This window comes from Bos taurus, chromosome X (assembly GCF_002263795.3).
Source record: "Bos taurus isolate L1 Dominette 01449 registration number 42190680 breed Hereford chromosome X, ARS-UCD2.0, whole genome shotgun sequence".
NCBI classification, from domain to species: domain Eukaryota; kingdom Metazoa; phylum Chordata; class Mammalia; order Artiodactyla; family Bovidae; genus Bos; species Bos taurus.
This window is the reverse complement of record NC_037357.1, coordinates 74869762-74896789: the sequence shown is the minus strand read 5'-3', so window position 1 is coordinate 74896789 and position 27028 is coordinate 74869762. Positions and strand designations below refer to the sequence as shown.

Sequence of the window (27028 nt, the reverse complement as noted above, 5' to 3'; positions counted from 1 at the left end):
CTTAGCAGTAGCAGTAGACATACATGTAAAGGATGGAATCATGAAGGAAAACATCAAGAAGTTTATAAACTGTTAAATATTTTTAAATTAATAAAATTAAAGGTAATAAAAACTGGGAAAATGTTTTCCAGAAAAATTTTAAAAGTTACTATCATTAATATACTGACTATAGGACCTATACAAATATATCACAAAAACACCAAGCTTCCAATAAAATATGGGCAAATAAAACATACAGTTAGTTCACAAAAGGAGATAGCAACTTGTAAAAAATACAAACATACTTCAACCTCACAAAGTATTAATGAGATGCAAAACAATGAAATGTATTTTCCTTATGAAATTAAGAAAGTTTAGAAACATAATAATACTTAAAACCCATGAAGATGCAGAGAATGAGGCTCTGTCATATACTGGGAAAATGCTAATGATGCAACTTGATAATATAAATTCAGAACTTTAAACTTTTTCATGCTTTTTGACCCAGTAATTCTACTTCTAATAATGCAATTGATGTTCTCTGCAACATATTTATAAAACAAAAAGAAAAGAAAAAGAAAACCAACTTTCCAACAATAGAAGAATGGCTACAGATATGGTACATTATTATGATCAATCATTATGCAGTCCATTTAAAACTAGGTTGATGAAATTCTAATGACATAGAGACATTCTCAGGATAATTTAAAGGGAAAAGCAGAATATGCAATTGTATTACACAACTGATGATCTCAGTGATCTCAATTATGTATATATACATACATACAAACATATGAATAGAAAAAATAATAGCGATATTAATAATTGAGCCAAAATAATGAGCTCTTGTCTCTGAGCAGCTTCTTATTATCTTTATCTTCTATATTTTTCTGTATTTTTTTTAACTTTTCTACAGTGGGCATGTATAATTATCTATAATGCCTTGAGGCCATTATAGTATTTAATAAGTCCCCCATCAATGGGCTCTTGCTTCTAGTCTTCTGCTGTTATGACCAACAACTCAAGTGAATATACTTAAACATTTATCTTTGTGTATGTATGTGAGTATATCTGTAAGATAAATTTCTAAAGGTGAAATGTTCTGGGACAAATGCAATGGGCATTTAAATTTTAATAGATAGTACCAAATGATCCTTCATCAAAGTTGTACCAATTTATACTACCACCAATAATTTATGAGGGTGCCTGTTTCCCCAGAACTTTATCAACAAAATCGACAATTGTTTTATCTTTGCCAATGAAATATAAATGAAAATTATATTTGTTTAGCTCATTTGCATTTTATGACTCAGATAAAGTGACTTCCTATTTGTTTAAAAACCATTTGGATTTCTTCAACCTCTTTATTTAAAAAAAAAAAAAAGAAAGACTGACACCCATAGAGGGTAATATATTTAAGGGCACATGCCTAATTAGTGACAGAATCAAAACTGGCTCCATAATTTACTGAACATGAATCCTAGACTCTTTGTATCACATCATTTTGTCTCTACTTGTATCACAAATTACCACCTGATCATACACTGCTCCAGTGTGCTCTCTTCATATCAGGATCATCAGCTCTATCTTCCCAAATGGGTTGCAAGAAGAGCCATAAAAGTAAAAGAAGGGGTTTTGCAGATGGCAGACTTGAATTTGCAAACTGTATGTTGCACAATCTTCTGTGATCCTTTAGCAAGGCTCAGTTACCTCATCTACAAAAAGGTGGCAATAATACAGGACTAAATGACAACATGGGTGTAAATAACTGAGGATAGTGCCTGACACAAAGATACTTCATAAGTTGGACACACACACATACACAGGTTTCTTAATGCCAGGATCCAGACCAGCAAGTTCTCTATAATTTTTTTATCATACCTGACACAGTACTTAGTAGGTGCTAATGAATTTTCGTGAACTTGAGGGGGCCTCTAGTGTAATAGAGGTTGAAAAAGCAGAGAGAAATCCTATTTTCTTGTAGTCTGCTATCCTCTTGCCCAGAAGTCTATTGTTTGTCCCCATACTCAGTGATTGACTGCACAGTAATGACTGAAAACCTTGTAGCTAACTGACATAGAAAACAATCACCAGTTTCCCCTCTCCCCGCACTACTCCTCAAGGCAAATATAGATGGGGAGGGCAGAAGTCCTAGGCTAATAAGGCCAAGTCTTCTGGTGGTTTTGATAACTTTTAGGAGTTTAGTGGCGAATGTACTATATGAGCTGCTGCTATATGGTAGGAAGCAACCTAAGGAAATGTAACATGGTCAGATTTGTGTTTAAATAAGATCATTCTGGCATTGAAACGTGTATATTATCATATGTGAAATGAATCACCAGTCCAGGTTCGATGCATGATATAGGATGCTTGGGGCTGGTGCACTGGGATGGCCCAGAGGGATGGTATGGGGACGGAGGTGGGAGGGGGGTTCAGGATGGGGAACACGTGTACACCCGTGGCAGATTCATGTTGATGTATGGCAAAACCAATACAATATTGTAAAGTAATTAGCCTCCAATTAAAATAAATAAATTTATATTAAAAAATAAATAAATAAGATCATTCTGACTGCAGTGTGGAAGACGGATTGTATGGATGGGGAAACAAACTAAGAGGCTACTGTACTTATAGCATTAGGAAGGGATCAGGGTTGGGGAGCTGGAGGTCAAAGGTATAGGATAAAGAGGGGATGATGATGGATGGAGCCAAATCTCTAAGGAGTAAGGAGAACCTTGGCTCCATAGCACAGGTGGAAGAATACATTTATTGGCAGAAGGGAGACACTAATATTGAAACTCAAGAGAAGGGGGAAGGATAGGTAATTTTGTGAAAGGGACTGGGCGGAAAGGAGATTGTGAGGTTTTTGACTTGATGCTTTTGTCATTCAAAGAGAACTAGGAGGCAAGGTTATCTCCTTGAACCTGGAGAGGAAGATAGTAGGCAGCTGATTAGGGACACTTAGAAGGGTTTCTAGACAGCTGAATTTAGAGATTGTAACTTTGTTGCAGCTCCAGTCCATAGAATTGTGGTCTTTTCTTTTTAGGATATCATGGGTTGCTGTCAAGAAAGTATCATCTGTGGAGGAGTAGGAGCAGAAAGCATATTGCTGAGGAAGCTAAGGAATGAAGAGAAGGGTGAGGGGAACCGTAGGCAGCAAGTACAGACCACACTTTTGAGAGGTTTAGCAGAAAAGAGAACAGAGATAAGGCCATGGCTTGAGAAAGAAGCAAATAAAAGATACTTTTTGTTTATTTTTAGGTAGGAGAGACTCTGAGATCTAAAAAAGATGCCATGAATGTACTCTAATGGAGGTCATATAACGTAGTGTTTAAGAGCCCAGGCAACTCAGTCATCTTCGTATATGCTTAATCCTTACTAACCACTTGTGTTATTTCATTTCCTTGGGTTGTTTTTTCCATTTCCCTTGGTATATCAATGTCTTTGTTAATGGTTTCTAAGAACTCATTTACAACCATTTGTTAACCATTTGTCATGCAAAGTGAATGTAATACCATATTCTATTGCCATCAACTTACTATGGTCCTTTGAACATGGATGGACCTAGAGAGTGTCATACCGAGTGTGAAGTAAGTCAGACAGAGAAGGAGAAATATCATGACATCCCTTTCCCTTATATGTAGAATCTAAAAGGAAATGATACAAAAGTAGCAAATGTGAAAGAGCCCTTTCTCCTACCAAGGCTGAGATTCTGACCTTATTGCAGAGGGTATAGTTGTCACCTACTGGATGGTAGAGAAATTCACTGAGGTGCTACAGTCAGGGTAGGGAGGCAAGAAATCACCTCATGGGGTACCTGTGAGACTTGCTGGGTGGTTGGTTGTGGTTGGGATTCTGGCACCCACTGGCTGCCATGTACTGCAGCAGGAGGAAAGCCACATCAGAACAAAGATGAGAAGCACTTTCCTCCTGCAGTGGTCCTCCAATGCTCCTTACTGATGAAACATTATGACAGCTGCAAAGGAGAAATGTTTATAGGGTCTAGCTCCACAAAGCAGGGCGGGGAAGGGTGGATTTGAGCTGAGAAGAAATAAACTGATAGCTGGAACATGTATCAAAAGAAATTCCTTTAAATTAAAGGTTCTAATTAAGTTCTGGCTAATCAAATCTTTGGGTTTCCCAGGTGACTCAGTGTTTAAGAAACCACCTGCCAAGCATTAGACGTGGGTTTGATACTGCCTGGGCAATCCCATGGACCGAGGAGCCTGTCAAGCTACAGTCTATGGGTCACAAAAAAGACATGACTTAGCAACTAAACAACAATAATCAAAGCTTTACAATGCCAAGTTCTCACCAAGCTGTGGTATACCCATCAGAAACACCTAGGAATTTGCAAAACTGCAAGGCATATCATCAGTTAAGCAACTTATATATGTTAAAAATTTTACTATGGTGCTTTGTATTTTGGTTGTGTTATTAAAATATAGTCATGTGTTTGGGGGGGGGGGAAAAAGCACAGGCTCTGTAGCAATCAGTGCCTGGGTTCAAATTCTGGCTTTGCCATTTACTTAAACTTAAGTCAGTTAACCTCTCTCTGCCTCAATTTTCTCAATGGAAAAATGGGGGAAATTACAGTACCTATCTCAGGTTTCTTGCAAGTAATAAATGAGATAATGTTTGTAGAAAACTTACAATAGTAATTAGAGTATAGTAAGTACTTGATAAGTATTAAATATTATTATTATTTAAGCAAAAGGCACATGCAGGATATGATTGGGTTTGTTTTGATTTTGGAAAACCTTTATCCTTATCATAAAAGTGATATATATGTTTTTTTAAAGTATCTTTTGAAGACTTTTTTTTTTTGCTACAGAAAAATCAGAAAATAAAGATTTAACAAAAAGAAGAAAACAAAACAATGGTATCTTTATTTCGTATCATCATTAACATTCTGGTGTACATTGTTCTGGAGGTTTTTCTATTCATCCAATAATAGTTTTCAAATGTATTTTGGTATGTGTCTTCACATACAACATGGTGATCAGCCAACTACTTTGACTGAGCTTTTGAGCTTTGTGTTTGAGGTAGCTAGGGTTAATTACCCTAATACACATGCTCACTTCATTTTCTTCAACCCCCTACACACACACCCAGAGAAGGCCAGACTCACTGTACTCTGCACCAGCCCTGGTTTTGGGGAGCCCAATACATGAGAGAGAGACCTAGACTCTCCATTTGTCTGAAAGGAATGCAGAGCTCAGACACCTTCCTTGAGGCTCTGGTTCTAGAAATTATCACCTTCTGATTCTCCTGTGCAGAATGCAGATACTCTAGCTCTGACTGACCAGATTCAGAGTCCTCTTGTTCCTCAAAGTGTGGTCTCTGAAACAGCAGAATCAACATCACCTGCTAGCTTGTTAGAAATGCAAATTCTTGGACCCTACCCTATACCTACTCTATCAGAATCTAAAGTTTAATGAGCTTCTTGGGTGATTTGCACATATATTAAAGTTTGAGAAGCACAGGTCCTTTCAATGTGAGGAATGAAGATTTACCTAAATGTTCTTGAACACTAGAAATTTCAAGAACATTCTCACCAAAATACTCACCGTTCCTTACACCATTCTGCCTCATGGAACAGGCTGAGCTTTGTGGGTTAACAATAGGCCCAACGCCTTTCTTGGGATTCCAGTACATAGCATTCAAACTTTAAACATCTTTGTGATCAAACTCAGTAGCCAGTACCAGGGAAAAGACTTCTCTGGTCCTAAGAGAAGATTCAATTTTTTCTCAATAGACAGTGTCAAAATGTCTATTCTCCTCTCAGAAGAGAGAAATTTGTGTCATCTGGCTAATGTGGGCCATGCAATCAGGGAACAAGTTCCCACCAGTAGGTATAAAGGCATAGCTTTTGTGGGATGTTTCTGCCCCTGGTTTCTATATAACAGCCTAAGTCAGAAATGAGTAACTTCTATCAAGGATCACTCACCCACTGATGTTGATTAAATAGGTAATATCTAAAGGGGCTCGTGAATGGAAAGCAATCTTTTTCAGTGCAATAAACTATATAACTTATTTCTTTTTAAAAACTATAAACAGGGACTTCCCTGGTGGTGCAGTGGTTGGGAATCTGCCTTCTAATACAGGGGACTTGTGTTCCATCCCTTGTCGGGGAACTGAGATCCCACATGCTATAGGGCAACTAAGCCCACGAGCCACAACCACTAAGGCTGTGTGCCACAACTAGAGAGAAGCCTGCATGTGGCAATGAAAGATCCAGCATGCTGCAACTAAGACCTGACAGTGAAAAAATACATAAATATTTTAAAATAAAACATAGAAAATATGATCTTATTCCATAAACATAATAGACAATTACAAGGTGTGTTTCAGTCCTTTGTTATGGCCAATTAAAAATAGGGACAGAAGTCAGGAAAAGAGAAGAGAGACTAAAGAAGGGGAAGGAGAAAGACAAAAAGACCCAAACCAAAAGGCAGAGAAATAGACATGCATATACACTTAGGGACACGGAAACAAAATTTGATATTAACATTGTTGTAATTTTCTCAGGTGATATATGACCACCAAGATATTCACACACTGATTCATCAAATATATATTTCACACCTTTTCTGTGTCAGGTGCTGAGGATATTAAATTGAGTAAAATATACAGGGTTCTGCCCTTAAAGAGCTCACACATCTAGCAGGGGAGCAAGCCATTAATCAAGTAATCACACAAATAACCATTGGTATTAGTTTCCTATTTCAGTTGTAACAAATCACCACTAATTTAGTGGCTTACAACATGTGTTTATTATCTTACAGTTCTGTAGATAGAAGTCTGATGCAGGTCTCACTGGGCTAAAAATCATGGTGTCAGCAGAGCTGTATTCCCTTTTGGAAATTCTAGGTAAGAATTCTTTTCCTTATCCTTTCCCAGCACCGCCAAGGAAAAGGCCACCCACATCCCTTGCCTCCATCTTCAAAGTCAGCAGCACTGCATCTCTCTGAACCTCTAGTCACACTTGCCTGTAACTCTCCCTCTGCTTCCCTCTTCCACTTTTAAGGACACTTGTGATTACACTGGGCCCACCAGATAATTCAGGAGACTCTCACATTTCAAGATCAGTTGATTAGCAAACAATTCCTGTAATCTTAATTCTCCTTTGCCATGTAACAACATATTCACAGGTTCTGGGATAGGAGCTGAACATCTTTCAGTTCAGTTCAGTCGCTCAGTCATGTCCGACTCTTTGCAACTCCATGAATTGCAGCACGCCAGGCCTCCCTGTCCATCACCAACTCCCGGAGTTCACTCAGACTCACATCCATCGAATCTGTGATGCCATCCAGCCATCTCATCCTCTGTCGTCCCCTTCTCCTCCTGCCCCCAATCCCTCCCAGCATCAGAGTCTTTTCCAATGAGTCAACTCTTCGCATGAGGTGGCCAAAGTACTGGACTTTCACCTTTAGCATCATTCCTTCCAAAGAAATCCCAGGGCTGATCTCCTTTAGAATGGACTGGTTGGATCTCCTTGCAGTCCAAGGGACTCTCAAGAGTCTTCTCCAACACCACAGTTCAAAAGCATCAGTTTTTCGGTGCTCAGCTTTCTTCACAGTCCAAATCTCACATCCATACATGACCACTGGAAAAACCACAGCCTTGACTAGACGGACCTTTGTTGGCAAAGTAATGTCTCTGCTTTTCAATATGCTATCTAGGTTGGTCATAATTTTTCTTCCAAGGAGTAAGTGTCTTTTAATTTTATGGCTGCAGTCACCATCTGCAGTGATTTTGGAGCACCCAAAAATAAAGTCTGACACTGTTTCCACTGTTTCCCTGTCTATTTGCCATGAAGTGATGGGACCAGATGCTATGATCTTCACTTTCTGAATGTTGAACTTTAAGCCAACTTTTCACTCTCCTCTTTCACTTTCATCAAGAGGCTTTTTAGTTCCTCTTCACTTTCTGCCATAAGGGTGGTGTCATCTGCATATCTGAGGTTATTGATATTTCTCCGGGCAATCTTGATTCCAGCTTGTGCTTCTTCCAGCCCAGCGTTTCTCATGATGTACTCTGCATATAAGTTAAATAAGCAGGGTGATAATATACAGCCTTGACATACTCCTTTTCCTATTTGGAACCAGTCTGTTGTTCCATGTCCAGTTCTAACTGTTGCTTCCTGACCTGCATACAGGTTTCTCAAGGGGCAGGTCAGGTGGTCTGGTATTCCCATCTCTTTCAGAATTATCCTACCATACTATTATTATTTATGTATTCCAGAAACTATTGGCTTAAATGAGACTTTGACCTTCTGTGCACAAGTACAGAAGCATGGCATTTCCTAGAACTATCCTATTCTGAATTCTGTTCTTTGCTGCTTACACGTGTTTGTGTTTGCTGTTTCCTCTGAGATACCCTTCTCTTTAATCTCTACATGTCCATATTCTAGCTCATTTAAGTCCTTGCTTGAATGGTACCTACACTTTATCAGGTGGAAAAAATGAAAAGTAAACTTAGTTCAGAATAGTTCTATCTTTAGGATTCTCAGTTGGTGCCTTAAAGAACTTGTAAGGAAGCCACTGTATTAAAAATGAATTCGGGTATCTTGAAACATATTTCAAAATACTCACACTGGATTTTTCAGACACTTCTATTTGGATCACAGAAGGAAATGTGAGGATAAAGCCAAACTCTCTAGGCACCACTGAAGAGACACAGAAGGAAGTACTTTGAAAACAAGCTTGTTTAATGGCAAAAGCAGAATCAGATACATGCTCTTGTCTACCTCTTCCAGTTAGTCATGTGACACTGAGTGAATAATTTAATTATTTAAAACCTATTTCCTCATTGGTAAAACAGGATAGTGACTAGTCATAGTACCTGACACATAACAGGCATTCAATAAATCTTTATTGCTGTGTGAAAGAAGATTCAGTGAGGTGAACTAGCTTGTACAACTTTATAAATCTAGAATGAGACCCCCAAATTCTAGCATATTAAAATCATTTTGCTGTTTTAGTTCTCTGAAAATATGTAAACTACTTATCATCCTTATGGCATATCTCTATACCCAATAATCATTAGTTGCCCCTCTCCTGACAGACGTCACTACACTAACACAGAGCTTTCTGTTTTGTTTCCTTGTGAATACAGCAGCATTTCTCATTTGAAACAGAGGATTTTGAAGTACTTGGTACATCAATTTACCTCATCTGAGGAAGGCTGAATTATTCCATCTTTGACGCTGAAGGATGCGGAGATCCAGAAAGCAGAACAGTGCTTCTAGATCCTATTGGTCTTAACTGTGCTGAGTGTGGTGAAAAAAGAAAAATAAATACCCCAGTTTACAGTTACCACACAGGAATTTGTTTCCCTGTCATTTTGGTCCACATACCCCTCTATCTTCCACAAACGGTTTTCATTTTAAAGTTGAGTTCAGAACAATTATTATTATTATTTTTTTTGATCCACAGAATTAGTTTAATAGATTGCCAAGCTGATGGGAAACACTGCACTGGGCTTGCATTGAACAATAATATCTTTTGGTTTTAAATGCTGGATTCTGTTTAGCTTTAAATATATTTTATTTTTTAATTTTACAATATTGTATTGGTTTTGCCATATGTCAACATGAATCTGCCACAGGTATACACGTGTTCCCCATCCTGAACCCTCCTCCCTCCTCCCTCCCCGTACCATCCCTCTGGGTCGTCCCAGTGCACCAGCCCCAAGCATCCAGTATCATGCATTGAACCTGGACTGGCGACTCATTTCATATATGATATTATATATGTTTCAATGCCATTCTCCCAAATCATCCCACCCTCTCCCTCTCCCACAGAGTCCATAAGACTGTTCTATACATCAGTGTCTCTTTTGCTGCCTCGTATACAGGGTTATTGTTACCATCTTTCTAAATTCCATATATATGCGTTAGTATACTGTATAGGTGTTTTTCTTTCTGGCTTACTTCACTCTGCATAATAGGCTCCAGTTTCTGAAAATTTGCTTATTGTGGTCAGGCATATTGAAAAAAAAAATGAATTGGGATACCTGTGTAATAGGGGGCATCTGAACAGAGTGGAATGAAGTGGAATAGAAGCTAGAAGATATAGGTGCCCTTGTGTATCTCTTTCCCTCTCTGGACCTTTATTTTCTGACTATAGAGGGATAGTCTACAGGGTCTCTAAGACCCGTACCATCTCTAGAATTGTATGATTTTATAAGCCTCCCCTACAAATACACACATATACACACACACAATGAGGTATTAGAATATAGAGGGATGTATGGGTGGTGAAATGATAGTTTGGAGAAGGGGAAAAAATCACAGGCAGGTACGTTTGAGCTTAGCACATCCAGTAGAGTGTGGAAGATGTGCAAAGAGAGGGCGGAAACACATAATAAAAGGTTTACTTTGCTAAGGATAGGGTCCAAGCAAGCCTGTATCACTAAAGCCTTTGAAGGCCAACCTCCATGTTTTATTATTGAAAACCTACCAAGAACTGAGAATGAACTAACAAGACTGCAAATGATTATATTAACCACTTTTTTTTTCCCCATTGAAATGTATTCAGCGAACTAGACACAAGCTTCTACTTGCTTTGCTACTGGCATGTAGGAACAAGCAGCTACAAAGAAAATAATCACCCTTTCACTCTTCTGTTAGCTTTTGTAGTTTTCATCACAAGAATAAACCATTATAAAACCTACATCTCAAAACATGTCATATGTGTTGTCACATAAGAGTCAATAGAAGACAATATTGCCTTCTACTTACTATAAACCTTATCCAGACCAGACAATTTGAATATTGGCCTAATTTGGGCTTCAGAGTTATGAACAATCAAATGGGAGGCTACCAATTATTTGCTTAAAAGTTGACTTAACAAAAGTGGATTTATATTTACCTTGATGTTTTGTCATGTATATAACCCAATCAAGCAACCAAGCTGTAAGAATCAGATCCTTAAACATGTTTTTTCATTTTCTGCAGAGTTCCAGAATAAGAAACAGTGCTCTGAGTGCCCCTGGGCAAAAGATAAAGGAGGTTACAGCTTGTAGAAGTAGTAATTAGAGCCAATTACAACTTGACTTACCTGCTTTGTCATTAAAATGCCTGTCAGACCTCTCATTTTTCTAAACAGAGGAAAAGAAAAGGCATAGCTTAATGGGGGAGGGCTAGCTAAAGGGAAGGGATTTCCAATTCTGTTCAAACTTACTGTGTAACCTTAGACAAACACATTGCCTTTTGGCTTCAAACTGTGGTTTTCTCATGTCTAAACCCTAAGAGCTGAAAAAGACCTCAAGAAATCACCTGGTTGGGCCTCCTGCATTCAAGAAAGTTAAGGTATTATTAAAGTCCTATTTTCCAAATGAGACATGAAAGACTCAGATAATTTGACTATAATTTATCTTCTGCCTCCTAAGTGCAATAGATTTGGTCTTTTAGCTTAACTGTCATGAGAAAAATGTAGTTATTCTCCTCACTTTTTTCATATGTGGTATACAGGTTAACACATAATAACCACAAATTACTTTGAAAATACGAAGGGAAGCTTGTGAATGTAACATTACCAACAGAGATACTAGCCCTTGGACTAGATGGGTCTCAAGAAAAAGTAACAAGAATGGATTTAGCCCTTTGAAGATTAACTTGAGGAAGAAGCAGAATTATACTTAGTTTAGTTAAATGGACCAAACTTACTTTCTGCAAATATGTATACAGGATAGTTAGAAATAATGAAAAATTGTGAAACAGGAACGCCACTATGGATTTTCCACTAGGTTTGAGAAAGTGAACACAGAGTAAGTGAAGTTTTGCATGTAAAGTCAGAAATCCTGAACAAAGCAGACTCCATGGGGAAGGGTAAAAGGTTTTTCTCACAATTTAAGAAGTTCACTGTTCTATACAACTTCTAATGATTTTGCCTTTTGTCCTTAAAATTGTTAGTAGTCTGGTCACTGAATGCTTAATTACCTATCTTCCTGTCTGCAGTCTTTCTTCACGTTACATTCTAAACCATTCAAATTAACCCTGCCCAAATCACTGTCTTTACCTGCTACTTTGAACACATCAGCTGCCTCACAATCCCTTGTTATCCTCTGTATTGAATTACCCATTCAGGATTTCAAGACCCTCCATCAATCCACTCCAACTTAGTCTCTTCCTGATCCTTCTCTACCTTTGTTCCTTTTCATACACTTTCTCCTCATATACCTGAAACAAACCCCATCCTTGCATATGTCATCTTTCTTCACCTTTACTGAAAATCAACATATATTTGATGTGAGGTCTGCAGGGAGGGAGCCAAGTCTATTTAATAAAGGAGATTGGCGCCAAGCTGCCCCTCCCTGTTTCTATCAGGGAGGAGAAGTGAGGGCATAATGTTCAGGAGCAGAATGTGGAATAATGCTGCTGGGTAGAGACTGCTTGAAATATGGGGCAGTTCTGAATATTAAGAGGCTCTTCAGTATTTTAGGATTCTCCCATCCTTTCATTCCTTCAATTAAAGCTTTATCTTTATTGTTTTTAACAAAGGCCTCAATTGATATGCTGCTTTCCTTGTCACACCTCCCTTAGTGAAGGTATGCAGTGGTCACTATTAGATCCCTAGACTGAGGGGAAGAGTGATTCCCATAGTTAGTGAAGTGGGCATAATGTATCAGGAAGGTTATTCCAAAGAGAGGGTGGCAGTGTATATGTAAAGAAATTTTATGTCAGCACATACTCTTGAGGAGTAAAACTCTTAGGCAGGGGCAAGAAGGACCATTCTTTTATTAGATCCAACATGAGTGATGTGGGAAGTTTGGTTCCTGACAGATATTAAGCTTAGAAACAGTATATATTTTGGATTTTTAATTTTTATTCACTTCCATATAACAGCATATATAAAATGTTGCACAGACAAAAAGCATTTCTGAAACTTGGTCACTCCTTTTAGATTGGCACAGATTACATATTTTTAAAAAAATCAATGGTGGAAGAATTTTCATCTCTTTTAAGGCTAGATTTGATTTGGAGATAGCCAAAAGTCACTTGAGACTAAGTCTGGTGAAACATGGTGGGGAATAACCTGAATGTAGTTGTTAGTGAAATAAACATGTAAAAGGATGACCTATTTTACTGTTAAAACATCGCACAACATGCCACCCTCAAAGGAAAATTTTTACTGGGATATTTAACTGTTCTGAAAGTTTTGTTTAGGGTACAGAAATATGTATCTGGTTTTATGATATTAGAGGGAGAATGGGCATAGCTAAGGGAAGACTGCAAAATATTCAGCTTCTTTGGAGGCCAGGTGATAATTTCCATCAACCTGCTAGTGCTTCAGGATGGTAAGCAGCTTTCGTATCAACTGTGGAGTGGTAGGTCTGCTTGACTTAAATGAGTGACACAGCTGTTGGGAAGCAGGAAATGGTGCTGGATTACACACAGACAACCAAAACTAACAAACACACACAGGCTTCCTGGTATGTAAATTATTTTTGAGGTTTGAGATCTCCTTTTACAGAATTTAGTATAGAACAGATTCAAAAACCAAACTCCTTGACCTCCCAATATTAAATAACTAAATGTGCAAAAGAACCACCATTAAATAGCACATAAAAAGCTATACATTTTCTATGAAACATTATGTGCACAGATTTTCAAAGCTGTGAAAATGCAATAAAGAGCACAACACATTTTGGTCACTTTATTAAATGACATTAAATAGTTTAAGTTTCAACTACTAAACAGCACTTTGAATGGTGAAAACACAGATAGTATTATTGTCATACTCGAATGCTTTTCTTTAAAAACACAATTCCAGTCCTTATGTATATTACAAAACAGCCTTAAAGGAAGAAGTGACATCTTTTCTACAGTACTTAAGATACTCAATACGGAACTGAAAAGCAGTCTAACAGAAACAAAGGCAAGTCTTCACAGCTGTATGATTTCAGCAGCCAAAGCTGGATGATGGACTGAAACATTACTATACAACTGGGACAAAACATATACAATATCACAATACTAAGCAAAAACGCTTTACACCCGAAGAAATAAAACAGGTTACAAAATGTGGAGAATTTAGCAGGCAAAACTGTATTACAAGCAACATTTTAAATCATTTTTTAAGCCATTGCAACTATTTAAAACATCTAAAACAAATATAAAAATGAGCCTTTTAGTATCTTATTGACATGATTTTATATTTAAATATTTGTTAAAGCTTGATGTTATACTCAAAGTACATATTATGTAGCTAAAATGTCAAGTGAAGATTGTATGCAAACTGATCCAAGTTTTATCCCAAACTATTTCCAATTAACCTTTCTATGTATTATTCTTTAAGTCATAGTTTCATTCATTATGAAAAAGGTTTAGAAGGTTGCCTAAAATTTTGACGTCTATGTCTTTGAGCAAGTAATCAGACCATGGTGAAAGTTCCCAGGTTGAGTAAATCAGGTTTAAAGTATTCTGGACTTGTAGAAATACCAACTGATAACAGCTGGCCAGAGTATACTGTCTTCAAATATTTATTTCACAAATCTTGTCTTTTTCATTTCTTCTAAAGTAAAAACACATCCCCCTAGTGAAATAAATTTGATTATATGGCTGGCATAATATCCAAATATGGGAACGTGGAGGGTGGATCCACCAAACCTCAAAATTCTATATGACAAACTTAGTACTCTTGAATGTTCTACCACTAGTTCTTTCAAGATAAAAGTGGACATCTCTTAATCGTCCAAACAACTCAAAACAGTTTTAGCTAATGTTAAACTCATTCTAACTCAGTGATACCTAGAGCAAATCCTCCACCCAGCTTTTTTTTTTTTTGGAATTTGTTAGCTATTTCCACTACATGTTACATCGCCATCTCAAAAATGGTTTTGCCATGTTGAGTTGACTCTCATAGTCTAACAATCTTTTTCTTTAAGAAACTCAAGCAACCAAATTGTACATGAATAAGCATACAGGTCATTTTTACAAGCCTGGATTAAGAAAAACGACAATGTAAAACCTCATAAAAGGGCATTAGATGAATTTTGATTAGAAAATTGCCTCATAGATCTAAACTAAAAAAAAAATTGAACTTTAAAACAGAATTTATGTAAGAAAATACAGTTGGGGAAAAACAACATACTGATGAGAGAAAAGAAGAGGAAGAGCATAGAAGCCAGTGATCCTTATCTTTAGGAGGAATTACTTCACAATACTGACAGTACTGGGAATTGTTTTAAAGCACATTCCCCATGTGAACTTAAAGTCAGCAATGGTTCTGCCATTTTGATGGTGTTTATAAAACAGGGTGTGAAGCTAACAACCACAACGTCATCCTTAACCTCCTAAAATGCTAGAACTTGATTTTGTTAGTCCACATCCCACTGCCAGCAACAGGATGAAGCACTAGCACTGGCACCAAGCAGTTAAGAGATGTGCCTTATATTAGTGCCAGGAGAGAGAAAATTCAAGTGTGGAAGATAATCCACGACCCTGAAATTTTACCAGTAATTATTTCAGCACATATAACTGAAAATAAAAATGGCAGAAAAAGACTAAAGAAGAAAAAGAATTCTCTTCTTAGGCTATACTTAAGGCTGTTTATACAATGCTAAGATAACTGTAAGACTCCTCCAAGTTTTAGAGCAGTAGTATTTAACAATATTGCACACAATTCTGTGTCAAAGATAACCAACCCTTAATTTCTAACTTTCAGTCACAGAGATGATATAGCAGGAGCCCAGTTTCAGACTTCAGTCAAAAGAACATTAAAACCATTTCAATCACTTTAGTCAAGAAATGGATAAGTACAAAAGTATTCCATAACTTGAGGAATCAACTCTAAGAACTCAGCTGTGTGTCTTTATATGTAAAGAATGAATATATAAATCAGTATTCTTTCATAAATTCATTAATTTATGACAATTTTATGGTCACTAAAAGCAGGCATAAAAATTTAGAGAGGAAACCTGTGGAGTTGTTACTGTTATGGAAGGACTTGTTTTCACTGAAAACAATTTGAAAGATCTTCTGTACTCAATGTGTGTAAGAAGATTCTAGGCAATATCACTGACAAATGTCAGGAAGAAATGGTATGCCCTATTAAAAAAAATTTAAAACTAATATGGAAGATTGGCATTTAAGGGGACCAAACTATTTATACAGTTGAGTTCTGTTAAGTCATTGATTCCTAAAAAAATAAAAGATCTTTCTATGATTTTAACAATCTTTTAAGCTTTTAGTGCAAAATCACATTGATTTCCCTGGGGAAGGTCCTGGATTTTTGCTTCTCATTGGGGGTGGCGCACGTTGTAATGGTGGTGGCTGCATACCACCAGCCACCGACTGATACATTCCTCTCATATCAATCTGCTGGTAGTTAGAAGGATTCATGATTAAATTTGGAGGCTTTGGCATCATGAGGTGACCCAGTGTTGCTTGTTGATAAGTCATTTGCTGCTGCTGCTGCTGATTGTACTGTTGCTGGAGCCTTCGGTTCATAAGTATTCGCTGAACACAGCTGATTAACTAAGGAGAGAAAAGAGAGCTGTTACAAGTGCATGACCTGTCTCAAAGAGGCAGTATCAAATTTTGAGTTAAAATCAATTTGTTAAGGGGGTAGCATACCAAAAGAAAAACATATTATTGTTATCACCATTACTAATTTGATGGCATTCACAGGACCATTACTGTAGAAACTAGTTAGTAACACCATTTAGGGCTAAATTCTCTTAATGACTTGACTATTGTAGTGCAAGCAGCATTTAAATTGGTTGCTATAGTAACCTGTCCTGCACTGTGATTAGTCTCAAGTATTAGTTACAGCAGTTTTTTGTCAAGTCTCTTTCTTTGTCCTTCTTTTGAATATTTCACATGATGACAGACAAACACTTTTAGTGACAAACACCAAAGGGAAAAGGCACTTGCAGTGGGAGTAATTCCTACCTGCCTACCTAGAATGTAGATTCTCAGATTTCCTAAGATAATTTAAAACCACATAATTCTACAGTGCTTTCTAAGTAAAATTCATGCCACAGAAATTGATTCCCTGGTGTCAAGAGCTGAAATTTCCCAGTGCAAGGTAGATGGCTGCCAAACAACCATGCTAACAAAGATAATCATGGATTCTGGAATATGTTAGCCTTATAAAGAATTACATAATTTAGTAGGAACCTGTGTCATGTATCATTTATAGCTCCACTTGTTATCTCAAATTAAATATATTAAAAAGTATACTTATTTGTGGAAGTTGTTTAAAAATAGTAAATGTGGTAAGAAAAGTCTGGCAAAAATTCCTTTCTAGATGTCCAGAATATACAAAAGTGAAATTATATGGAAGAGATGCTATGTAAACTTCAAGGAGATTCATTTGGGAAGCTGTTGCTCCTTTGCAACAAAAGATATTACCTTTATTTGACATTACTAGGTTTATGAATAAAATTTCTTCTGGGAATAACCAATGACCATCCATCCAACCACATGTGGGAACAGATATCAACACAGATGTCACACAAACTCGTTATTATAAATTCAAGAAAATTAAACATAACCTAGAGATACTCTGAATTCTTACCATCTGTTGTTTTGTCAACACGTCATTGTAGATTGCCTCTCTTCGTTTGACATCAAGCTCCTGGCTGGCTTGTCTACTTAATGCTAATGCCTGTACCTGGGCCTCTGAGAGATTCATGTTTTCCTTCCACTGGAAGAAAAATTTCTATTTATTCCTTATTGCAGTAGAATTGAAGAAAATAAAATATTTATGGTCCTTAAAGATATTCAGGATTTTTAAAGTTTTCTTTCCCCCTTTTCCTTTAATCTTTTCTAAAGAAGACAATGATGTAAAAGCAAGGTACTAAACTGTCCACTGTTGTACAAGGGTTAGCTATGCCTAGAGAAAAACTATTTGGATTTAATTCATGCAACTGGTAATTAAAATATGTTTATATAAACAACACATACATTTCCATGATTTACTGATTTCCCAATTCTTCAATTGTACATTTCTCTTTTGTACCAACATCTTGATAAAACTGAGATATATAGCTTGGCACTATTATACAGTTCACTAGTGTTTTACTGTTGTAAATCAAGTTATAAGAATTACGGTCTTTCCCCCACAGAAGTAGTGAAGCAAAAAACAAAAATCAGAATGAATGGTGGGAATAAGAATTGCAAGTTGGTATAAGACAATTGCCAATTAACTTACTACAGCTGAAATTATATCTTCAAGAGGCTGAATCCTCACTGCTGTCACACTGTTTGTTGCTTCCACAACTTTTTCTCTTCCTTGATTAATGAGGTCCTAGAAGAAGGCAAGAAATATCTTTATCAGGGCACATAAAAAGACAGCTTAGTTTTAAAAGTATAGGGAGCCTTTCTCTTGCCAATTTACAACATGTGGCCTTAAAAATCTTTAAGTAATTGAAAAGTACAGCAAAATTCAGCATCAATAAAATGGAGTAAAACTCATCAGTGAGGGTCTTGTTAGGAAGATAAAAATTGGGTTCTATTGTACCAATAATTTAATAATTTAAATGACTCCATAAGCACATTTTAAAAAGAAAATCACATATTCAATTACATTATTTAATTACTGGTATATTAAAACCTAGTCTTTCTTATTTAACTCATCATTGATCCTATTTTTAAATTATTTCATAATACTGTACATTATCATACACTTAAAGTAGCATCTTCACTGCTTTAGAATGTAGATCAATGTGTGTATTTATCCCACTTTCAAACATTAAGTAATTTGCTTATTCAAAATATTTTATAACTGAAGAAAGTGCTATTTCTCTAGCCAGTCAGCTACCCTATTGTTTCTTAATTAAAATAATTCAAACTATATTAATTCAAGGCCTGATTTCTTTGTGCTCTGAACAAACCACATTTTATTATAACTATGCTGGTTCAAAAAGGTCAACAAACAAAAGAAAAATTTCTTGGTCTATTCAGAGGTAATCTTTTGGGGAATGTGATATTCCTGCATAGGAAACCCTCAACAACAAGGCATTTGAAATTGCCTTTAATTCAAGGCAAAATACTTTCGTACTTCACAACTTACCTCCAGCTGTTGATTACTCATTGCTGATAGGGCTCCCAAATTGAAAGGAATATAAGGAGTTTGAGAGTTAAAACTGACAGGGGGTAAATTGGTCCCAGTTGGTATGTTGAAACGCATGGTCAGTCCCTACAAACAAAAAATTATGCACTTTCCACATTGTGATTTAAAACTTGAAATTCTACATCACCTACTGGTTAAGAAAAAAACCCACATTCTCAGATCTAGGAAATTATTAACACTCTTCCACACACAAATAAAACACCCTTTTCATCTGAAACCAAGATCTTATTACACAGAAAGCTTTAACCCCTAAAGGTGTAGTCTTTTCTGATAATTTGCACAGTATGGGGCAACTCAGAGAATTCTGATGAGACTCCTAAAATCACAATGTTAAAGAAGTTTAGTACAATGAATTAGGAGTTTAAAATGGATTCGGGTATTAGGATAAGGTTTCCCATGCTCAGGCACATTTTTGCTCAAGTGAGGTGGTATTTAAAACAGAGGTGGAACTATTTTAAATAAAGTTGCTGCTGTAGATTGACATTAATGTCCAATAATGGAGTATTTTTGTGTTCTGATAATCGGTCAAAACTTTGAGTTTGGTACACAAGCTAAAGCAACATTTACCCCTACCTCCAAACTCAAGTTCCTGTATGTCTGTTACTACAGTAAGGGTGTTGATGGAAGTTAAGTGATGCTAAATATACAGCTTCCCACTAATCTCTCAATTTAGCAAGTGCTAATCAGAAATGAGGTTACTACTCTTTAAAGGGAAACATTTTCTTCTCTCCTCTCCTTCGAGTCTACCACCAAAGGTAGCCAAAGCCCATAAACAGACACCCAAACTTGGGGGACTCTCTTCCTGAAGATTCACTATATTATTACTTTTTCCAAATGTGACCCTTTTCTTCCTCCACTGTTCTTTTAAATGACTAACAACAAAAACAACAACAAAAAGCATTTCAGATGAACTACCTTCTTCTCTGCTTCATATTCAGCCCAAGCTGCTTTTCTTTCTTCTTCAGTCAACTCTTCTTCTTCTTTGTGGTCCAAAAGAGAATCATGTTCATGATATCCTACAATGTGTTCTTTATGTATTTGAAGAAGTTCTGCAAGTATGGTGTCCTGTTTAGAAAGGTTGAAATAATAGTTATTTTCTCCCTCTGGATCATATCTCCATAGTTCTTTGACCTACTGTTAGTCTAGAAACTCGCTACTATACATATTTCTGATATATATGATAAATTACCTAGAAAACATTCACAATACATGCAATACCAGCCTCTTATGTAAGAATGTCATATTTATACAGCATGTTTTAGGGGTTCAATTTTTTAATGACTACTTTTCATCTTTCAAGCTTTCTTATTCCAACATTTTTCTAATTTTTTCCTATGCATTTTGTTTTGTGCTTTTTTCAAAGTTGAAAAAAAAAAGGCTAACGTAAGTCTGCTAAATTCATAGATGCTTTTGCTAAAAATCATGGCTATTCCTGTTCATAAATATTTAACACCTGTATTTATTTATTTTGCTGCACCAGGTCTCTTAGTTGCGGCATGCAGGATCTTTGATCTTCGCTGTAGCATGTGGCATCTTTATAGCTGCAGCATGAGAACTCTAAGTTGCAGCATGTGGGATCCAGTTTCCAGACAAGGGATTGAACCTGAGCCCCCTGCACTGGGAGCACCAGAGTCTTAGTCACTGAACCATCAGGGAAGTCCCTTAACAACTTTATTTTCATAATCACTCTACCTACCAACCACTATACTAACAAAATCCAAATCTAAATTAATCAAAATAGCTACAGAACAGTTTAACTGGAACATCAGTTCAGTTCAGTTCAGTCACTCAGGCATGTCCGACTCTGCGACCACATGAATCGCAGCACGCCAGGCCTCCCTGTCCATCACCAACTCCCAGAGTTCACTCAGACTCACGTCCATCGAGTCAGTGATGCCATCCAGCCATCTCATCCTCTGTCGACCCCTTCTCCTCCTGTCCCCAATCCCTCCCAGCATAAGAGTCTTTTCCAATCAATCAACTCTTCGCATGAGGTGGCCAAAGTACTGGAGTTTCAGCTTCAACATCAGTCCTTCCAAAGAACACCCAGGGCCAATCTCCTTCAGAATAGACTGGTTGGATCTCCTTGCAGTCCAAGGGACTCTCAAGAGTCTTCTCCAACACCACAGTTCAAAAGCATCAATTCTTCGGCACTCAGCCTTCTTCACAGTCCAACTCTCACATCCATACATGACCACTGGAAAAACCATAGCCTTGACTAGATGGACCTTTGTTGGCAAAGTAATGTCTCTACTTTTTAATATGCTATCTAGGTTAGTCATAACTTTTCTTCCAAGGAGTAAGTGTTTTTTAATTTCATGGCTGCAGTCACCATCTGCAGTGATTTTGGAGCCCCCAAAAATAAAGTCTGCCACAGTTTCCACTGTTTCCCCATCTATTTGCCATGAAGTGATGGGACCAGATGCCATGATCTTCGTTTTCTGAATGTTGAGCTTTAAGCCAACTTTTTCACTCTCCACTTTCACTTTCATCAAGAGGCTTTTTAGTTCCTCTTCACTTTCTGCCACAAGGGTGGTGTCATCTGCATAACTGGAACATACAGTCCTTCTATTTCAACTGTAAGAAACTCAAATATAAATTACACTATAAGGACCTAGGATCAAATTTAAATTGATATACATTATTTATCATTTTATTATCAAAGTGTCTTTTTTTTAAAGTCATGATGTCTTATGTCAGTCTTTTAAGGTGAAAAAACTAAAAGCTTAAAACTTGGAATCACTTATATACTCAGTAAGAACCCCAAACTCCTGCTCTGTTAAAGTGAACCATGGATATGTCATTTGCTAACAAAAAATTTAAAATATTCACAAGCTGTGTATTAAGAAATTAAAGATGAAAACCTGGATATATAGAAGGCAAATTAATTCACTTTACAAAAGGACTTTCTATAGCTTCTAACAGCAAGATTCCTTAGAACACACTTTCTAAACTGAGTGAATTTAATGAAGGAATGTAAATAATTACTGGTCAAAGGAAGGTACAGGGAAGCATATAGCACATTAAATTTAATCTATATTAAATAATGCTTAATGCCTGCCTAAGTTTTAGCATAGACAAAGCCCACACTTACAAAGAATTTTGTCTTTACATCTTCAACCATATCTACAGTATACAATTCAGCACAGGATAGGAGCTCAAATGTTTGTTATGTAACTCAAGATGAAAAATTCAACTCATGAGGCCCTAAGTTTTTTTTTTTTTTTTTTCTGTACAAAAGCAAATGCTGACACCAATTCCAACCATTTTGATACCTGGTATTATGTTAACAAACTTTTTATCTTGCCACATCAATAAACACTTGAAAGAATCATTTCATAATTTCATGAAAGAAAATGATTTTTTTAAATGGACATATCTGTAATTAAGATTTTACAATTAATTTTGAATGCATGTGCTATTTCTTTGGTTGAAAACATTAAAAGACCATATAAGGTTCAAGAAAGAAAGTCTTCTGGTGGAATGCATATATGCTAATAAATTTAGTTCTTTATTTTTTGGTTTACTTATTTTAAAATGTTAACTAAACATTTCTCTTCTGCACCAGTATAGAAATCTGCCATCAAAGCTGACTTTCTCTGGCCTATGGCATACAGAACATGTTTATCACAACTAGATAGATCTCCAAAGTTCAAAGTTACTAACCAGGCAGGCAGAGAGATAGGGCAATCTGAATTAAATTTTGTTAAAAGATAATGCTTCCTTAGATGTGTGTCTCCCATGGTTACCCCACCCCACCCCATGCATGACTCAGAAGTGAGGTATGTAATAAAACCAGATAACACTGACTAATATTTTTAGCAAGTGACCATGCCAAATATAATTAGGAAAGTCAGCTGTTCACAAAATACCAAATAAATTACAAGATAGAAATGTTCTATGGATAATCCCAATTTCACTTCTGTTTGACAATAAGTGATGTTCTTAAAAGAACTGTAGTCAAAAATCACTTCATTTCTCTAAGACAGTAACCTAAGGGAAAGAGCAGCAGAAACTGAATTTATTTTTCAGCTGTATGCTTCTCTCTATAACAGTGGATAATAACTTAATCTAGTTATGACTGTGAGTTAAACATGGATGAAATGCTCTACAGTTACATGTGTAACAGGATGATATAAGAATAGCAGGAATAAATGAAATACCCAATTCTCTGGAAAGTAATACTATGTCAATTAAGTATAGCATTTATTTCTCAATTATAAATGCCATGATTCATATATTAACTACTTTTTATAATTAGAGAAAAAGCCTTTGCAGAAATGCATGCACACACATATACACAAACAACGCTCATATATACCCTTTTTAAAAAGTGTCTGTATCCTGATTTTCAACCAAACTTATCATCTGGAAATTGGTAGAAAATAATGTTCAGAGAGGCAAAGTAACTTTTTCCCCAATCACAGAGCTACAGACTAGCTGGGATTAGAAGATAAATTTCCTGACTCCTATCCAGTGATCATTCTACCACACTGTAAAGAATGACCGTTTTCTTGAGGCATGGTTCCTCCATTTCCCAGATCTATTCTCTTTAAAAAAGAAGAATTCCCTAAAGGATTGCAGAGGAAGGAGAAACTTAAGTAGGTCTATTTTTTTCCACTTTTAACACTTCTGTTCTTTTTGAAGTTTTTAAAAACAAATGTGTTAATTTTTTAATAAAAGAAAATATAAAAGTTGAAATAAAAACAATAAGTAGACACAAACATAAAAGGTCAGTTCATGCTTAGCCTGAACCTGACAAGAACTGTTTAACCATTTTCATCTTCAGGAGATAGTCATTTTATGAAATCCCATTTCTGAAACCTTTTAATGTCTTCTCCCCACCAGATTTAAGATCTATGATATCAAGTCAAACATGATTGCCTAACTATGGTTAGACTATGATTCAGCTTCCACCCATGCAATAATTTTCATTTTGAACCACAGTCAATTAAAATGCCAACAAATCAGAGGAAAAGTGCACATAACATACCTTCGTATCATTAAAAACTTTTGGACCCTTTTCCTAAAACATTACCTCCCTCCTAACATCAAGCGAAATAACCATATTGCTTTTACTAGCCACAACACTACCTTCTTTTCAGAATTTTTAAAATTTTTAATGGAAATGATGTTATAATTCCCGTTATAAAACCTAGAGATAACTACCGGTAACATTTGTGTATATCGCTCCACACATTTATATTTTACACACGTGTGTGTATATAAATTTTCACATAAAAATGGGATTGTACTATACTTTACTACTATACTTTAAAACCTACTTTTCTGCCTTAATATCTGTCCATGAACATTATTTTACACAAACTACAGAACCTTCATTGGTTTTAATTGTGTACATTATATAGATATACTTTATCATTTGGGCTCCAAAATCACTGCAGATGGTGACTGCAGCCATGAAATTAAAAGACGCTTACTCCTTGGAAGGAAAGTTATGACCAACCTAGATAGCATATTGAAAAGCAGAGACATTACTTTGCCAACAAAGGTTCGTCTAGTCAAGGCTGTGGTTTTTCCTGTGGTCATGTATGGATGTGAGAGTTGGACTGTGAAGAAGGCTGAGTGCCGAAGAATTGATGCTTTTGAACTGTGGTGTTGGAGAAGACTCTTGAGAGTCCCTTGGACTGCAAGGAGATCCAACCAGTCCATTCTGAAGGAGATCAGTCCTGGTTGTTCTTTGGAAGGACTGATGCTAAAGCTAAAACTCCAGTACTTTGGCCACCTCATGTGAAGAGTTGATTCATTGGAAAAGACTCTGATGCTGGGAGGGATTGGGGGCAGGAGGAGAAGGGGACGGCAGAGGATGAGATGGCTGGATGGCATCACTGACTCGATGGACGTGAGTCTGGGTGAACTCCGGGAGTTGGTGATGGACAGGGAGGCCTGGCGTGCTGGGATTCATGGGGTCGCAGAGAGTCGGACACGACTGAGCGACTGAACTGAACTTAACTGAACTGAATTATTCTCTTAGGAGTTTATTGTATGTTTATGCCACTTCTAGGTTTTAATTATCACCAAATCTGCAATGAAATAGGTTAATGGATAAATTTTAATGTATATCAACCACTTGTTCATACAATAATATGCCAACAATACTCAGGGACTTAGACAAGTACCCCTTACCATTATCATCATTTTAGCAAAGAAAAGACGACATATAAGCTAACTGACTTTTAAAGGAACGAGATTCATTTATACATTTCAAAAGTAGGAAAGCAGAAATCTTTCTTCGAGAGTGTTGTTTAAGACACAGTAAGAGAAAAAAGATACAGGATTTCTGATACAAAGTGTTTCTACAACTTTCCCATTTAAATTAACTGCAGCATACTGTCAATACAAGAAATAGATGATGAAATGAATAGGGCAAAAAATATCTGCAACAGGATCCTCAGAGTATTTCTTTGGGAAAAAAAGTTTTGCAAAGTCTAGTACAAGTAATAAAAACTAATAAAGAAAAATTTTATCCCAATATACAATATGATCAGAGAGAGGTGTTTTTTTTTTTTTTATTTCCCTCTTAAACCATGCATTATATTAGTTGCTATAGTAACACTATTATTGAAAATAATACTGGAGCAGAATCTATAATCACTCAGCCAACAGTCATCAAAATGAGATTTAAATTATATCCAAATGTGTACCTTTACTTTTCTTTGTCTAAACTTTATTTCTCCTTAAATAAGTGAAAAACTTAGAAGCTGGGAAAACCATGGTCTACATTCTAGCTAATAACCTAAATTAGTTTGAGCTTTAAAATGACTAGTCCAATTAATAAATGAAAATTAACGATAAACTACAAGTTTAAGTTAATTACTTAGGAGTTTAAAGTATTTGGCAAGCTGACAAAAATTTCCATTTAATTAATTATGAAATTAAACCTTGAAAATAAAAATTTAAAAAAAACAATCAAGCTTTGCCTAGGGGTGGGGGCAGGGGTTTGCCATGTTTTAAAATATTTCGCTTGCTATCACTTTGAATTTGAGTATTATAATATCTAGAAATAACACTAGAATACTTACGTGCCACAGGATCCACTCAAAAAGCTATGAAAAAAATTCCTTTTATTAAATAAGTCTAGATTCTTAATAAAGAAACTCAATATTCCTAGTCAAAAAAGTTTCTACTTTCAAATTTAAAGCCCGTTTCTTCCCAAACTACCTAAGGGGAAAAAATGCAACATATTTGAAAGTGACTAAAATCACTACAGATGGTGACTGCAGCCATGTTACTCCTTGGAAGGAAAGTTATGACCAACCTAGATAGCATATTCAAAGGCAGAGACCTTACTTTGTCAACAAAGGTCCATCTAGTCAAGGCTATGGTTTTTCCTGTGGTCATGTATGGATGTGAGAGTTGGACTGTGAAGAAGGCTGAGTGCAGAAGAATTGATGCTTTTGAACTGTGGTGTTGGAGAAGACTCTTGAGAGTCCCTTGGACTGCAAGGAGATCCAACCAGTCCATTCTGAAGGAGATCAGCCCTGGGATTTCTTTGGAAGGACTGATGCTAAAGCTGAAACTCCAGTACTTTGGCCACCTCATGCAAAGAGTTGATTCATTGGAAGAGACCCTGATGCTGGGAGGGATTGAGGGCAGGAGGAGGAGGGGACGACAGAGGATGAGATGGCTGGATGGCATCCCTGACTCGATGGATGTGAGTCTCACTGAACTCCGGGAGTTGGTGATGGACAGGGAGGCCTGGCGTGCTGCGATTCATGGGGTCACAAAGAGTCGGACACGACTGAGCGACTGATCTGAAAGAGCTAGTAAGGAGAAGGCAATGGCAACCCACTCCAGTACTCTTGCCTGGAAAATCCCACGGACAGAGGAGCCTGTGGTCCTGTGGTCCACGGGGTCGCAAAGAGTCTGACACGACTGAGCGACTTCACTTTCACTTTTCACTTTCATTCATTGGAGAAGGAAATGGAAACCCACTCCAG

The 27028-nt window shown here is 36.7% G+C and overlaps 1 protein-coding gene across 8 annotated transcripts in view; it reads right to left on the bottom strand.

The window, feature by feature from the left end:
* Positions 1-13616: 13616 nt before the first annotated feature.
* Positions 13617-27028, bottom strand: part of ATRX (ATRX chromatin remodeler) — a 286038-nt gene continuing 272626 nt past the window's right edge. For all 8 annotated transcript variants that reach the window (XM_005227976.5, XM_005227973.5, XM_015461633.3 and 5 more), the window contains 5 exons: positions 19983-20132; positions 19008-19133; positions 18147-18242; positions 17511-17639; positions 13617-16465 (listed from right to left, as the gene is read on the bottom strand). In XM_005227976.5, coding sequence (XP_005228033.1) covers positions 16187-16465; positions 17511-17639; positions 18147-18242; positions 19008-19133; positions 19983-20132 — 780 coding nt within the window. In that variant the 3' untranslated portion in view covers positions 13617-16186. The remainder of the gene's footprint in view (positions 16466-17510; positions 17640-18146; positions 18243-19007; positions 19134-19982; positions 20133-27028) is intronic.